Source organism: Lactuca sativa, chromosome 2 (genome assembly GCF_002870075.4).
Source record: "Lactuca sativa cultivar Salinas chromosome 2, Lsat_Salinas_v11, whole genome shotgun sequence".
Taxonomy (NCBI): domain Eukaryota; kingdom Viridiplantae; phylum Streptophyta; class Magnoliopsida; order Asterales; family Asteraceae; genus Lactuca; species Lactuca sativa.
In genome coordinates this window covers 203,447,362-203,465,139 of record NC_056624.2, presented here as the reverse complement: position 1 = coordinate 203,465,139, position 17,778 = coordinate 203,447,362, and the positions used below count along the sequence as shown (strand labels likewise).

Genomic DNA, 17,778 nt, shown 5'->3' with positions numbered 1-17,778 from the left:
TTTGCAGTCTTCCATGAAGTAAGGAAGAAACTACCAAATGTTTGGTGTCGGCTTAATAACAAATGATAGATTGTTTGTAGACACAACATGCAATGAACCAAACACTTGTTTACATTACCCCAAATATCACAATCTAGTAAATCGAATAAACCATTATGATTTAGAGATTTGAGCCAAAATATATATAAATATTATTGTTTTATCATAGCTATTAGTCTTATCCACATAGTTTACGAAAAGGTTTGATAATTTTATTAAGGACCCTTTTATTAAATAGGAAAGCTAAGAACAAGTTGTGATGCTAGATTTATAGAAAACGACCTTGTTTTTAGTGTTTGGTGTTGGGCATTGGGTTATTGTGGATGTAACCTACGGATCCACAGTAGCGGGAGGTATATAGAGGCTTTAGGGGGGTCATGGTCTAGCTTTTTCTCTGTGATTATTATTCACTATATATAAGCTTTGTTTGAAAGCGACACCACGATATATAAATGAAAAGTGAAAACTAAAGCTTTCTTTGGGGAGTTAAATGACAATAGTACCGTTTTCCTTCCATATCCATTTTAGTTATTTCCTTCTCCTTTTTAGATTTATAATAAAAAAAAATTACAGAGAATAATAGTTTATGTTATATCATTTTTCATTATTTATCTATCTTATTTATTTATTTTAAATTTAAATGTTATATTCTGATATTTTATATGGAGACCGTTACTTTAAAATAAAAGACCATATATATTATCCAAAACAAATAAGGTTGAAAGTGTTTTATCATTTTTAGATTCTAGATTTCATTATTCAAAAAGAGATAAGAGTAAAAATATTGCTATTATAGTGATGTTGGTTAAGTAACTAAAAAACTAGTTGATAACTAAAAACTTATTTGATAATCCATAAAAATAACATTTTGGTGTTGATAAGCTAATAGTTAGAATATATATATATATATATATATATATATATATATATATATATATATATATATATATATATATAGAGAGAGAGAGAGAGAGAGAGAGAGAGAGAGAGATTTAGATTCATTTGAGACAATGTTAATTTTGTGAGACCGTCTGACCGTAAGACGCAATCTAAAAATAAAAGAAAAAATCCGAAAATTGTTTTTTTAATTATTATTTTCATCATTTTATTTACTTAAAAAATTACCGTTTTTTTTTAAATATGTGAAATATTATAATAAAATATTACACTGTAAATATCCTAATGTTATTTTTAGAATGTTAAAATATTTTAATATTCTATTAGAATTTGTCAGATATGTAAAATATTCTAATATTTTTACTAAAATATTTTAATATTCTACTAGAATATTTCATAGATATTTCAAAAAAAATGGAAATTTTTTATTTTATTATTTTTTTAAAAAAATTGGAAAATATAAATGACGAAAATAATATTTAAAAATTTTTCGAAAATTTTCAATTATTTTGTATTTTAAAAATATTTTTTTTATCTACAAAATAAGTGGTTAGGACTTAGGATTGCGTCTTCCCGTCTTACAAAATATAATGGTCTCACATTAACCTAACTATATATATATATATATATATATATATATATATATATATATATATATATATATATATATATATATATATATATATATATGACCATGTAGTACAAGTTTCATTAAATTAAAATTGAAATAAGTCCAATCTTTTGTTTTAATTAACAAAATCAAAATTAACCACAATCTGTTTCTAACAGCCTTATTTATAAGGGTAAACTATATGGATTGGGTCAACCCACGCGTAGTGCCTACGTGGCAAGGCTACCTACGCGTGAACATCTCCCCAGGTGTGCGTAGGTGCCTTGTGGCGTGGGGCTGGCTACGGGTGAAGACGACGAACGTGATTGGTGCAGCATTTTCGACCATTCCTTTTTGCCTTTCTTTAACCGTTACAAACATCAAAAAAATCAAATCAAACTTGACACATATATAAATACATACACAACATATAAACAAACACACTTCCATTCACATCACAAACATATTTGTATTCCATTTTTCAAACACAATTTCAACCATAGATATGAATAACTTTGCGGATTCGATTTCTTCTTCTTCATCTGATGATGATGGTAGCTCTGATGAAGATGACTTGGTGTTGCACATGTTGTTGTCTGCGACACGCAAAAGGGTGCAACAAAGAGGCGAAAGTTCAAAAATCGAGAAGAGGCATACAATTTCCATAGTTTGGGATCGTATGGCGGCACACGAGTTTTTGGTATGTGATTACTTTGCCCCTGATAGTTTGTACGACCTATCAAAATTTGAAGACCGACTCCGTATTAGTAGAAATTTATATTTACGTATAGTTAGAGATTTGGAAAACAATTATGAGTTTTTCCAATTGAGATGGGATGCAAGAGGTAAACGTGGTTTTAGTACAATACAAAAATTCACAGCAGCCCTTAGACAATTGGCTTACGGCATAGCCGCAAACGCGTCAGATGAGTATCTGAAAATGTCTGAGAGGACTGGGCGAGAATGTACTTATCTTTTTTATGAGTATGTCATAGAGCTTTATGGTGACATATACTTGCGACATCCAACTAGAAATGATATCGAACAGTTGTATGTCGCTCATGAAGCTAAGCATGGCTTACCAGGTGTAACATCCCGAATTCCCAGGTATTATTTTATTCTTGTATTTTTGGTGATTTGTGAGGAGACTCGGCGAGTTGGAGCCCAAACTCGCCGAGTATGATCGCGGTTATGGACGCGGGTTCGCGTCTGGACTCGGCGAGTCCAAAAGTGGACTCGACGAGTCCACGTTATTTAATGAAACCCTAATTCCTCGGGTTTGGAGCCTATTTAAGGGCACTTATAGCCTCCCATTGCGGCTACCAGTCCCTTGAGAGAACCCTAAGAGAGCTAAATCGCTTTGAGAGAGAAGAAGTCACTTTTGGATCTTTGTATCCTTTGTTTAGCAAGAAGAGGGTGACAAGAGCAAGGAGGAGGTGAGATTCAAGCAGATCCAGAGTCCAGAGGCTTCATTTTGAGGTAATAGTTCGAACCTCCTTCAGTTTTAGGGTTGATCTTTAGAGTTAGGGTTTTCTAACCCCTTTGGAGATTGATTATGTGGAGCAAATGGTTCCTCTTCGAGTTTGTGCCTTGGATCTGGACTCAAAGAGGTCCAAAGACCTTAACCCTTGGAGCTTTTTGGGTTAGTATGGGGTTATTAGACTTAGGTTGTCATTTTTGGGACCAAATCTCCTTTTGATGCCTTGTTGTGGTTATACAAGCATCAAGTTTCAAACTTTACATGACATTCATGGTTGGGAAGGCCAGATCTATGGTTTGGGGAAACAGATCTGACCTCAGGAGGTCAATAGAGTTTGTGCATGGCATGAACTCGCCAAGTTGTTCTTGAGACTCAGCGAGTAGGGTTTGGGTTTCACATAAATTGTTCAGTGAGTAGACTCGTCGGGTTGGGGGATGACCCAGTGAGTCAGAGAGAGTCAGGGGGGCTGAGTCAAGCCGGAACTCGCCGAGTTGTTCTTGAGACTCGGCGAGTTGAGTCGTGGTGGCCCCGCGATTCATGCCAGGTGGAACTTGTCGAGTTAGGGAAGTACTCGACGTGTCAAGAGAGGATCCAAGGGAGTCAGTGAACACGTATAGACTCGTCGAGTCACTCTAGTGCACTCGCCGAGTCCGGTCAAAGTTGACCGTTGACCATTGACCAGAGTTGGCCAGTGTTGACTTGATAGGGTTAGTCAACCTTACTGGTGAAAGTGTTAATTAGAGTTATATTGTGTTATAGGAGGACTATAGCTTGGGGGATCGAGCACGAGTGATTTCAGGGATTTGCGAGTTATCGAGATACGCGAGGTGAGTCTTCTCACTATACTTTACCTTGAGTAGATAATCAGAATTATGTGACAGAGTATTTGTATGCTATATGTATGTTCTGTGTTGTACTGCATTATTTCTATGTGATTTATGTTGTGCATGTTTATAGAGTTGGAACCGGAAGGTTCACAGAGTTAGAACCAGAGGGTTCACAGAGTAGGGTCCAAGGACCCACAGAGTTATAGCCTCGAGTGGCTAATATGTGCTATGTGTGGTATTTTGGGGAACTCACTAAGCTTTGTGCTTACAGTGTTTGGTGTTATTTGTTTCAGGTACTAGTGATGACCGTGGGAAGGCGCCGGCTTGATCAGTACACACAAGGGATTTTTATGTTATGAGATCTTGGGATTTTTATATGTCATGGATTGAGTTTCAAACATTGATGTTTTTATGAATATTAAATGAATTATGCTTTTATAAAATGCGAAAAATTGTTTTGAAATTTACGGTGTTACAAGTTGGTATCAGAGCCTTGGTTTGAGGGATTCGAGTACACCTTCGGGCGTATTTGAACTCAAACTGAGGATTTGAGAAGTATTTTCAAAAGGAGTAAAAGAATTTTGGAAAAACACAGAGCAGAGTTGTGTGTACGATCAGTCCGCGCCCGAACGGTGATTTCCCAAGATACCCTCATGTTATGTGTTATGATATTGATATGATGTATTCTCATGCTAGAGTAGGCTAGGTATTCCTATTAGGACTAGAGTGGCTTGATTTGTGATGCCTTAGCCTAGGGAGAGGTGAGCTGTTATGAGATGTTTGAGAGTGAGTAAGTAGCAGCGAGGAGCTTATGAGAGATCTGTTAAAGAGTGGATTATGCATAATAGAGTACTTGGAACTTGGGATCCGAAGAGGAGGACTTGGGGTGTATTCTGATACGGTGCGGACAATACTATTGGGCCCGTACTACTGAAAGCACCGGGGCGGTGTACAGCCCAAGTAAGAATCTTTGGAATGCTAAGGATCAAGGAGGGATGAGTTGTCGAGTGTGGGTATGCTCGAATGGATTCTAATTTATCGTATGTTGTATTTCAGAGGTAGATCATGGTGAGGACACGTCTTATGCCTGAGAGCAGTGGGGCCAGTGATGAGGAGATCCGCCGGATCATCCATGAGGAGGTGGCTGCGGCCATCAGGACAGAGATACCAGAGATGTTCGGGTCTATTAAGACCACGTTGATTGAGACTTTTGACGAGCATTATGCTGCTCTTTCTGAGGCCGCTGTTGCAGCGGCCACCGCAGCTATTGCTGCCGCGAGGCCACAGGGTGGTGATGCGTTGCTGTTCCGAGAGTTCAGCAACACAAAACCGCCGGAGTTTGATGGGACCCAGGCCCCGGTGGTGGCTATGAGATGGATTTCAGACATAGAGGGGTGTTTCTTCACTTGCTCATCTCCAGAGCATTTGAGAGTTCGGTTCGCGCTGAACCAGCTTCGCTTGGGAGCGAAGGACTGGTGGAAGTTTGTGACGGCGCACCTTACGCCTGCTGCGCTTGCGGTAGTGACCTGGGAAAGGTTCACTGCCATGTTCCGAGGTGAGTACGTTCCCCAGGTGGAGAGGGAGCGTTTGGCCCAGGAGTTTCTGACCCTCAAGCAGGGTACTGAGTCTGTTACGGTGATTACCAGGATGTTCCACGAGAGGGCGATGTTCTGCCCTGAGCACGTGTCCACTGAGTAGGCACGCATGAGCCGATATTTGAGTATCTTGAGGCGAGACATTTGGGAGTTCGTGGCGAACTCCTCGTACCGGACATTTGTCGAGCTTCAGGCAAATGCCCGGAAGAGGGAGATTGAGCTAGAGACTCAGGCTAGGGAAGAGGCGGAGTCTCAGGGGAGGGATCGGCGACCGACACAGTCCCAGCCGGCAGCCAAGCGGGCCAAGCCCGCTGATCCCAAATCAGGGAGCCAGAAGGGCCGTACTTTTGGGAAGTACGACAAGGGTCATGATGGAGTTTGTAGAGATGGATCTTGCTACAAGTGTGGCAAGGAGGGGCATATGACCAAGGACTGCCCCAAGGGGTTTACAGTGTGTTTCCACTGCAACCAGACCGGACACCGGAAGGCAGAGTGTCCGCAGTTGCGGGGATCAGCTCAGGGAGCACCTCAGGGATCTGCCCCTACCGCCATCAGAGCTACCGAGAGTCGGCCAGTGAAGGCCGAGGCGCCGAGGGCACGAGGGAGAGCCTTTCAGTTGACCGCGGAGGAGGTCCGCACAGCGCCCGATGTCGTGGCTGTTATGTATTCTTTCGTGTATTTATTTTGATGTTGAGATATTATGCTTATATTATGTTATGCGTAGGTACTTTTCTTGTGAATTATGTACCTGCCTTGGTGTTATTTGAATCGGGTGCGAGTCGGTCTTTTGTATCTTTGGCTTTTAGTCAGCATATCAGTGTTAGTCATGAGGCGTTGAGTCGGCCTCTGAGAGTTTCCATAGCTGACGAGAGGGTGATATATGCCACGGAGGTTATCCGTGGGTGCGTATTCGAGATTTTCGGTGTTGAGTTCCCGATTGATTTGGTTCCTATTGCGATGGGTGATGTCTGTGTCATTGTGGGAATGGAATGGTTGAGCAGATTCGGTGCAGTTATCGACTGCGAGCGGCAGCTGGTAACCATACGAGATCCTAGTGGGGGAGTTCTTACGGTGTACGGCGAGGGTACACGTTCTGGGTCAACGTTTTGTTCGGCCGCTAGGGTGAGGCAGTGTCTACAGCAGGGCTGTAAGGGCTTTGTGGCGTATGTGATGGATACGCGGGTTGATTCAGAGAGTCCGAGGTCAGTTGAGGAAGTTTCGATAGTGCGTGAGTTCCCGGATGTATTTCCAGAGGAGTTACCGGGTGTGCCTCCCGTGAGGCAAATGGAGTTCAGTATCGATTTGGTTATGGGGGCCGCGCCTATCGCCAAGGTGTCTTATCGCCTTGCACCTCTAGAGATGCAAGAGTTATCCTCGCAGCTTCAAGAGCTGCTGGGAAAGAGGTTTATTCGGCCGAGCAGCTCATCGTGGGGAGCGCCTATCCTTTTTGTCAAGAAGAAGGATGGTTCACATCGGATGTGCATTGATTACCAGGAGTTGAACAAGCTGACGGTCAAGAACCGTTACCCGTTGCCGAGGATCGACGATTTGTTCGACCAGTTACAGGGAGCATCTTGGTTCTCCAAGATCGATTTGAGATCTGGATATCATCAGGTGAGGGTGCGAGATGAGGACATCCGGAAGACAACGTTCAGGACGTGTTATGGGCATTACGAGTTTGTGGTGATTCCTTTCGGGCTCACCAATGCCCCGGCAGTGTTCATGGATCTCATGAACCGAGTGTACAGGCCGATGTTGGATCGGTCGGTGATTGTATTCATCGACGACATTTTGTTATATTCGAGATCTAGAAAGCAGCATGAGGAGCATTTGAGGGAGATCCTCGGAGTTCTGAGATCGGAGAGGCTTTATGCCAAATTCTCCAAGTGTGATTTTTGGTTGCAAGAGGTCCAGTTCCTAGGGTATCTCGTTAATCAGAAAGGGATATTGGTCGACCTGGCCAAAGTTGAGGCAGTGATGAGTTGGGAGGTGCCGAGGTCACCCTCCGAGATCAGGAGTTTCTTAGGGTTGGCAGGTTATTATCGGAGATTTATCAAGGATTTCTCCAAGATCGCAGTGCCACTCACCAGGTTGACCCGAAAGGGTGTCGCTTTTTCATGGGGCCCCGAGCAGCAGGCCTCCTTTGAGACGCTTCGCCAAAGGTTATGCGAAGCCCCGGTGTTAGCCCTCCCGGAGGGGGTGGAGGACTTTGTGATATACTGTGATGCATCGATCTTGGGGTTGGGAGCGGTGCTGATGCAGAGAGGGCATGTGATTGCATACGCATCGAGGCAGCTGAAGCCTCATGAGAAGAGGTATCCCACCCATGATCTAGAGTTGGGGGCAGTGGTTTTCGCCCTCAAAATTTGGCATCACTATCTGTATGGGGTTCGGTGTACGATATACACGGACCATAAGAGCCTGAAGTATTTGATGGATCAGCCCAACCTAAATATGCGGTAGTGGAGGTGGTTGGATGTAGTCAAGGATTATGATTGTGAGATCCTGTACCATCCGGGCAAGGCGAATGTGGTAGCCGACGCCCTGAGTCGCAGGGCGGAGAGCGCCCCATTACGAGATGTATGTTTGCGATTAACCGTGATGTCTCCGGTGTTGGACACCATTCGTGGAGCACAGGCTGAGGCTGTGAGATCGGAGAACCAGAAGAGAGAGCGAGTTGTTGGGTTGGTATCGGAGTTCGTTACCGATGGTCGGGGGCTTATGACGTTTCAGGGGCGTATATGGGTACCGTTTGTGGGAGGGACGCGTACCATTTTGATGGAAGAGGCTCATCTGTCGAAATTCTCGATCCATCCTGGGGCCACTAAGATGTATTTGGACATGAGGAGAGAATATTGGTGGCCCTGTATAAAGAGAGATGTTGTGTGGTTTGTTGAGAGGTGCTTAACCTGCCGTGGGGTTAAGGTCGAGCACCAGAGACCGCATGCTAAGTTGCAGCCGTTGGAGGTTCTCGAATGGAAGTGGGAATAGATTACCATGGATTTTATCACCAAATTGCCAAGGACTGCTAGGGGAGTCGATGCAATTTGGGTGATTGTGGACAGGTTGACAAAGAGCGCCCACTTCCTTGCTATTAGTGAGAGCTCCAACGCAGAGAAGCTAGCAGAGATATACGTGAGGGAAGTGGTATCTCAGCATGGGGTGTCGATCTCGATTGTCTCAGACCGGGATGTACGTTTCACTTCCAGATTCTAGAAGAAGTTTCATGAGGAGGTGGGTACTAGACTGCATTTTAGTACCGCATATCACCCCCAGACAGACGAACAGAGTGAGCGGACGATTCAGACGCTCGAGGACATGCTCCGGGCATGTGTGTTGGATTTCGGGGGGGAGTTGGGATACATATTTTCCCTTGGCAGAGTTTTCCTACAACAACAGCCATCATTCGAGCATTGGTATGCCACCCTTTGAGATGTTGTATGGGAGGAGGTGTCGGACCCCTATTTGCTGGGGAAAGGTCGGACAGCGTGTTATGGGTAGTACAGAGATCGTGCTTCAGACGACAGAGCAGATCCAACAGGTCAGAAAAAGGTTGTTGACCGCTCAGAGTCGTCAGAAGAGTTATGTGGACAGACGCCGGTCCGAGCTTGAGTTTCAGGTCGGCGACTTTGTGCTCCTGAGGGTCTCCCCTTGGAAAGGAGTGATTCGATTCAAGAAGAGGGGCAAGTTGGACCCCCGATATATTGGTCCATTCCGGGTGGTCGCGAGGGTAGGAAGGGTAGCCTATCGTTTGGAGTTGCCAGCAGAGTTGGGTTAGATTCACGACACTTTCCACGTGTCGCAATTGCGGAAGTGTATAGCCGATGAGTCGACAGTGGTTCCATTAGAGGATATTCAGGTGGATGCGAGCCTGAATTATGCTGAGAGACCGGTGGCAATCAGAGCTCGGAAAATCAAGGTTTTGAGGAACAAGGAGGTACCCTTGGTTTTGGTTCAGTGGCAACATCGGAAGGGGTCCGAGATGACTTGGGAGCCGGAGCATGAGATGCGGGAGCAGCATCCGGAGTTATTTGCAGAGCGAGACTTTGAGGGCGAAGCCTAGTTCTAGTGGGGGAGAATTGTAACATCCCGGATTCCCAGGTATTATTTTATTCTTGTATTTTTGGTGATTTGTGAGGAGACTCGGCGAGTTGGAGCCCAAACTCGCCGAGTATGATCGCGGATGTGACTTCCCCAAAATCTTGGCCAGAAAAGACCGATTTTCATTTATGCTTTTAAATATTTTCATAGTAAATCCTTTTGATTTGAAAGATTTGCGGAATTTGTTCCCAAAAACAAAACATGATAAAACAATGTTTACCAAAGCATTTCATAAAAGAAATATATTTTCATTATAATCAAAACTCGGGGTGTCATGTTCCGATACAGACCAATAAGCATAAACGATAACATTACAAGTCATTCAACAAATATAAACATATGCAGACTTGTAAACAAAACAACTTGATGGTTCATCCATCTCATGCCCTTGCGCCACTTCCTGTAATACAAATAAAACTGAGTGGGTCAGGCTTGGGAGCCTGGTGAGCATATAGGGTTTTCAACCCACAATAAATATCATATTTAATTTTCACCAACCAACAATAACCCAATTACCCATTCCTGTTATTCTCACTTTAATGTCCCTAAAACAACTAACATAAGGGACCTAGTCTAAGAATATTTCATCGGGGCGACAACACATGCTTCGGGGGTACCTCAGCAATATAAGTCAAATAAGGCAACTATGAGGGGGATGGAGTGCAGCGAATGAACACCCAAGTTCATTAACACCTACAGGTGGCGAACCTGCTAATGTTTCCACAAGACTATCTAGAAAAGTATGTGGTCGTCATCTAAATTCCGCTAGATGACTAGATCAACCAACAACGAGGCCTCTCATCTGTTTATTACACACCAACTATCTACTCATGTTCTACCCAACATATTAGTAGATAAAAATATACATTTGTATACATAGTTTAAAAACCTGTATAGCATGCTTTAATCAACACATATTTCACATAACAGAAGAGGCACACACACACACATAACACATATCTCATAGAGAATAAATCATATCTATGAGTTAGAAGAAAGTGAATACACATTCACACATATAAACACAAAATTATACACATAATACGTATTCCGTATAAAATACTTCATAATTATGGGTTTAGAAGAAAGTAACTACACACTCACACATATAAACCACAATTTACTTAATACACTCAAACCGCACTTGTATTATTATCGTGTTTATGAAAGGTAGTATACACTCACCTGATCAGAATATGATCGGACAGCACTACAACTTGCAGAAGTAGTAATCCTTAGCAGATCTGTAAGATCTCTTCAAAAATCGAACTTCTCGCGGGCAGAGCTTCGGCTCGGAAACCGCACTTCTCGGGATCTTCGGGATCTCGGGACTTGCCTCGGGGCTAGAGTATGATACCGGGGCTTCGGGATATTTCTGGCACGCAAAACGATGCAAAACGGGAGAGAGAAGAGAGAAAATGAGCAAAAGACTCGGCTGCCTTCGGATCCTATTTATAGGAGGCTGGAGCCTCGGAGTACGCGGGGCGTACTGGTCCGAATACGTCACTGGTTACGTATCCGAAGACTCGAGTGCGAATGTCGACATCCCTCGGAGTACGCGGGGCGTACTTCGGATCAGACCGGTGACTACTCTTCGGATAAGGCTTCCGAATTTCCATTTAAATATAAATACAAATTATTTAATAAACTTCGGAAATTCATATCTTCTTCATACGAACTCCGTTTTCGACGTTCTTTATATCCACGGAAAGGTGAGACCATGCTCTACAACTTTCGTTTAGACTTTGTTGGCTAATTTTGAATTTATTTTTATTATTTTTAATAGGCCGCGACAGAAAAACTTCGTTATAAATTCATAACTTCTTCGTTTGACGTCCGTTCTCGCCTAACTTTTTATCGCTTCGATACCAACAATGAGATCTTCGATTCTCATTTAGATTGCCTCGGCTGAAAACCCCTCGATCTCAAATCGAGTAAAACAGGTTGCATACTGCTAAGCCGAAACTTCGATAAATCATAACTTCCTCATACGAAGTCAGATTTGGGCGTTCTATATATATTCGGAAACCTCGTTTCAACTACTACAACATAAATCAAAGATATTAAGTTTATTTTACACTTAAATTTTGACGCTTATTTTTATTCTTAATTAATCAAATCACATAATTAAGCAATTAAGCACAAAACACATAATACTCAAATAATAAAATCTTATTATTTCAAAACGGGTTACAAAGGTTAACCTAGACTATTACATTGCTAAAAATGGCAAGCCCGGAAACACAGACGTTACAGCGGTTATGGGCGCGGGTTCGCGTCTGGACTCGGCGAGTCCACGCTATTTAATGAAACTCTAATTCCCCGGGTTTAGAGCCTATTTAAGGGCACTTATAGCCTCCCATTGCGGCTACCAGTCCCTTGAGAGAACCCTAAGAGAGCTAAATCACTTTGAGAGAGAAGAAGTCACTTTTGGATCTTTGTATCCTTTGTTTAGCAAGAAGAGGGTGACAAGAGCAAGGAGGAGGTGAGATTCAAGCAGATCCAGAGTCCAGAGGCTTCATTTTGAGGTAATAGTTCGAACCTCCTTTAGTTTTAGGGTTGATCTTTAGAGTTAGGGTTTTCTAACCCCTTTCGAGTTTGTGCCTTGGATCTGGACTCAAAGAGGTCCAGAGACCTTAACCCTTGGAGCTTTTTGGGTTAGTATGGGGTTATTGGACTTAGGTTGTCATTTTTGGGACCAAATATCCTTTTGATGCCTTGTTGTGGTTATACAAGCATCAAGTTTCGAACTTTACGTGACATTCATGGTTGGGAAGGCCAGATCTATGGTTTGGGGAAACAGATCTGACCTCAAGAGGTCAATAGAGTTTGTGCATGGCATGAACTCGCCGAGTTGTTCTTGAGACTCGGCGAGTAGGGTTTGGGTTTTACGTAAATTGTTTAGCGAGTAGACTCGCCAGGTTGGGGGATGACCCAGTGAGTCAAAGAGAGTCATGGGGGCTGAGTCAAGCCGGAACTCGCCGAGTTGTTTTTGAGACTCGGCGAGTTGAGTCGTGGTGGCCCCGCGATTCATGCCAGGTGGAACTCATCGAGTTAGGGAAGTACTTGACGTGTCAAGAGAGGATCCAAGGGAGTCAGTGAACACGTATAGACTCGTCGAGTCGCTCTAGTGCACTCGCCGAGTCCGGTCAAAGTTGACCGTTGACCATTGACCAGAGTTGGCCAGTGTTGAATTGATAGGGTTAGTCAACCTTAGTGGTGAAAGTGTTAATTAGAGATATATTATGTTATAGGAGGACTATAGCTCGGGGGATCGAGCACGAGTGATTTCAGGGATTTACGAGTTATCGAGATACGCGAGGTGAGTCTTCTCACAATACTTTACCTTGAGTAGGTAATCAGAATTATGTGACAGAGTATTTGTATGCTATATGTATGTTATGTGTTGTATTGCATTATTTCTTTGTGATTTATGTTGTGCATGTTTATAGAGTTGGAACCGGAAGGTTCACAGAGTTAGAACCAGAGGGTTCACAGAGTAGGGTCCATGGACCCACAGAGTTATAGCCTCGAGTGGCTAATATGTGCTATGTGTGGTATTTTGGGGAACTCACTAAGCTTTGTGCTTACAGTGTTTGGTGTTATTTGTTTCAGGTACTAGTGATGACCGTGGGAAGGCGCCGGCTTGATCAGTACACACACGTGATTTTTATGTTATGAGATCTTGGGATTTTTATATGTCATGGATTGAGTTTCAAACATTGATGTTTTTATGAATATTAAATGAATTATGCTTATATAAAATGCGAAAAATCGTTTTGAAATTTACGGTGTTACAGCAGGAATGCTTGGTAGCATTGATTGTACACATGGGGAGTGGGAAAATTGTCCCAATGCATGGCGAGGTCAATTCACACGAGGTGATCATGGTGTGCCGACTTTTATATTAGAGGTCGTTTCTTTACATGACCTATGGTTTTGGCATGCATTCTTTGGTATGGCGGGGTCAAACAATGACCTGAATGTGCTTGGAGCCTCTCCGATATTTAATGATATTTTGCAGGGGAAAGCCCCAAACATGCCTTTCGTTGTGAATAAACATCAATATAATTATTGGTATTACCTTGGTGATAGGATATATCCAGAGTACGCTACGTTTGTCAAGTCGTACTCATTTCCGACCGTTGAAAAACGAAAATTGTTCAAGTTAGCACAAGAATCGGCAAGGAAAGATGTGGAACGGGCGTTTGGGGTCCTCAAACAAAAGTGGCACGTTATAAAACATTTGATACGGTCATGGGATAGGGCGAAATTGACGAAGGTGTTGACTGCTTGTGTTATTTTACATAACCATGATAATTGAAGAAGATGGCATAACTATCATACATCATGCACACTTATAAAGCTAACATTTTTCCTTGAACCTCATGCATTTGAAACCCCATAAAAAATTGCAAACATCTCATGCATTTGAAACCTCCTATTTTAATGAATACCACTCAAAAGTCTCTTAATAATGATTAACAATTCAAAGGTTTTATAACTTATATAATATATTTAATAAACAATTAATGGATACTCTACTTTAAAAAGGTCAATCTTTTTTAGTAGACATACCAATACAAATCACATACAAAATTCACAAAAAAAACAAGTTTAAAGTTTTTTGTATTGGTTTGAGGGCTTTGAACAATTTTTCTAACCATGTTATTATGTTGAAATTTTTTAATTTGTAAGTTTGTTATATATTAATTCTTTTTTGTATTTTCTTGATTTAAGTATTCTTTTAAGAATATCATTGTATGTTATGGTTGAAAATTTAATTTAAATTAGATTAGATTCATGCTATCGATCATATGTTATGGAAGGTGATATATATAATATTTAATTAACTATTGTATACATGTTTGTATGTTCATGTTGTTTCAAAACAATAATTAATTAAAAATCATGAATATGTCATATTATCTATATTATCCATGTAAGCCTTTTTTGAAATGCAAATTGTCTATCTTATCACTTTATATTTTAGTATATGTTTAACATTTTAATTATAATAATAAGTGTTTTTTAAAAGTTTGTTTCACTTATTAATAATAACAAGTGGATTTAAAATTAATAAACAATAATTATAAATAATAAAATCAAATTACATGGATATGTCATATTATCCATGCAAAGTCTTTTTTGAAATGCAAATTGTTTATCTTATCACTTTATTATTTAATGTATGTTTCACATTTTAATAATAATATTAAATGGTTCTTACAAATCTTCTTTAACTTATTATTATTAATAAGTGATTTAAAATTAATGAATAATAATTTTAAATGATAATACCATAAAATTATAAATTACATTTAGCAATAAATAAATTGTATTTTAAATGAACTTCATTATTGAAAATAGAAAATGATCGTATAAGTAAAAATAAATTAATCAATAATAATAATTGTTAAAAATAATACTAAATAGATAATTATATTAATGAGGAATGTGGATTGATGTTAATGAATATTATTGTTCAAACTAATATATATATATATATATATATATATATAAATTTGTGTAAAAATATTATCTCAAAATTAATGTCAATAACATAACCATTTTAAACATATACCTTTCAATATTTGCACAATATATTTTTAATCTTCGTTGCGTAACGCACGAGAATTCGTCTACTTTGTATGTATAATCTGGAAGATATTCTTAACCCACCTGTAGTAATACAAGTCGGCAACCCTGCATACTTCATACGACTTTTAGAAATACAAAATAGTGAAACACATCACAATTTACGTTATGATTTGACTTAGCATATATGACAAATGCAATTCCAACAACACGGTGGCGTTGACGACAACGGAGATGACGAAAAGGAGGACGACAAGTAATATTTTCTATTTTTTTTAGTAATTTAGGTTTTAAATGATTATGTTTTTTTAAGTATTGTAGATTTTAAATTTCTGGTTTTTAAATTAATGTAAAATGTTTTTAATTAATATTTATGTTTAATAATTATTTTCTATATTAATCTAATATTGTCAAAAAATATTTAAAAAAAATGATGTGGAATGATGACCATTTCCAAAGATTAGTGGGTTTGTAATGAAGGTGATGTGACGCTGATGTAATATAAATAATTCACTTAAAACCAAAATAGGCATTAGAAGAAAGGGATAATGACTTGAAAGGGTAACGAACTTTCGACTTTTGTCACATTTAGTCACTAAACTTTTTTTCGTTATCTATTTGCCATTAAACTATTGAAACTGTTCACATTTTACCCTTATGACCGGCTGTTGCCGGTCATAAGGGTAAAATGTGAACAATTTCAATAATTCAATGGCAAATAGATAACGAAAAAAAGTTTAATGACTAAATATGAACAAAATCGAAAGTTCGTTTCCCTCTAAAAAGTTCAATGACTAAATGTGAACAAACTTTCTCTTGTATTATGTTTTAGCAAATTATTTATTTTTGTTAAATTGTAGCAACATTTGTTGATGAAGAAATCTATGAAATAAAAAAAAAAAAAAAAAAACAGAACCCTGAAAATATATTTAAAAAAAAACAAAAAACCAAAACCGAAATAAAAAACCAATGGTTTGACATTTTCCAAAATAAAAAATCAAAATTTCCAATCTGATTTTGGTTTTACAAAAAAATGAACCATTCTCACTGATGTGAATTATGACCATTAGTTTGACATGCGAAATTTGTGACATCCCATGAATATGTAGTTACAACATCGTCTGAACTCGTAATTCATAGTAAAGGGTTAGAGTATCATCGCATGAATACGTAGTTACAACATCGCTTGAACTCGTAATTCATCACCTACAGGTTATGGGCCTGCTGGTGTTTCCACTGAGTTGTCTAGAATAGTCCGTGGTCGCCATCTATACTCTGATAGATGACTACATCGCCACATTGTTGGTTAAGGTTATGGTATCTCCTTTCATCCTACATCACATATTCATCATCATCGATTTACCTAATTATCATCACCTTTCTATCATCTCCTATCTCTCATCATTTTATTTCATCACACACCAACTATTTCATCTACCCATGTTTCATCCGCAACATATTTGTAGATATAAAATAAATATACCGTTTAAATCTTTTAAGACATGTATAAAATCGTTCATCCAGCATAGACAACAAGTATTCAAATAATATGCACACATAGCACGTAATTTATATAAAATACTTCATATCTATGTGTAGGATGAAAATAACTATATATACCATAAAAATATCATAAATGCTTCCTAACTTCGAACCCCAAGGTTTACTCTACTAAAGCTTCATATTCTTGGCTCTCTGGACCTAGAAGGGTCCAGATCTATCACACCAAAAAGCTCAAGATAGCTCTTCCTTTCACTCTACACACTCAAGCTCGCTAGGGTTCTCACTTATGGGAAAGGTAGTCGCAATTGAAGGTCATAAGTGCCTTTAAATATGGCTCGAGCCCAAAGATTTAGGGTTTCTGCCAACAACACGGACTCATCGAGTCGCCTCACCGACTCGTCGAGGCCATTCATTAATCCGAGTCATCAGTCGCGACCTTACTCGACGAGTTGAGGCGTCAACTCGTCGAGTCTCTCTTCTTAACTCAAAAGAAAAATACTTAAATTATGATACCTGGAAATCCGGATGTTACATTTTGTTTTTTTATTTCATAGATTTCCTCATCAACAAATGTTGCTACAATTAAACAAAAATAAATAATTTGCTAAAACACAATACAATAGGAAGTTTGTTCACATTTAGTCATTGAACTTTTTAGAGGGAAACGAACTTTCGATTTTGTTCATATTTAGTCACTAAACTTTTTTTCGTTATCTATTTGCCACTAAACTATTGAAACTGTTCATATTTTACCCTTATGACCGGCAATAGCCGGTCATAAGGGTAAAATATGAACAGTTTCAATAGTTCAATGGCAAATAGATAACGAAAAAAAGTTTAGTGACTAAATGTGACAAAAGTCGAAAGTTTGTTACCCTTTCAAGTCATTATCCCTAGAAGAAATAACGAGTCTACTTTCCTGTGGAGTGGAGTGTGCGCCAATCACAACAAATGTTAATCATTTCGTATACAAAATTATTACAAATAACGCCCAAATTATAAAGCACAACAAAGAAATTCAAATTTTATTTAAGTCGATTTTTCTTCATCAAAAACTTTAACTGTAGCTTAAATGTACAGTTTAAGAAATTCAAATTTTATTTAATTCATAAAATTTTCTAATTTCTC

General features: G+C 39.6%; 1 protein-coding gene across 1 annotated transcript in view; it reads left to right on the top strand.

Annotated features, from left to right (window-relative positions):
• Positions 1-2,051: 2,051 nt before the first annotated feature.
• Positions 2,052-17,778, top strand: part of LOC122196645 (uncharacterized) — a 29,037-nt gene continuing 13,310 nt past the window's right edge. Inside the window, exon 1 of the mRNA XM_052769038.1 lies at positions 2,052-2,653. Within this exon, the coding sequence (XP_052624998.1) occupies positions 2,052-2,653 (602 nt within the window). The remainder of the gene's footprint in view (positions 2,654-17,778) is intronic.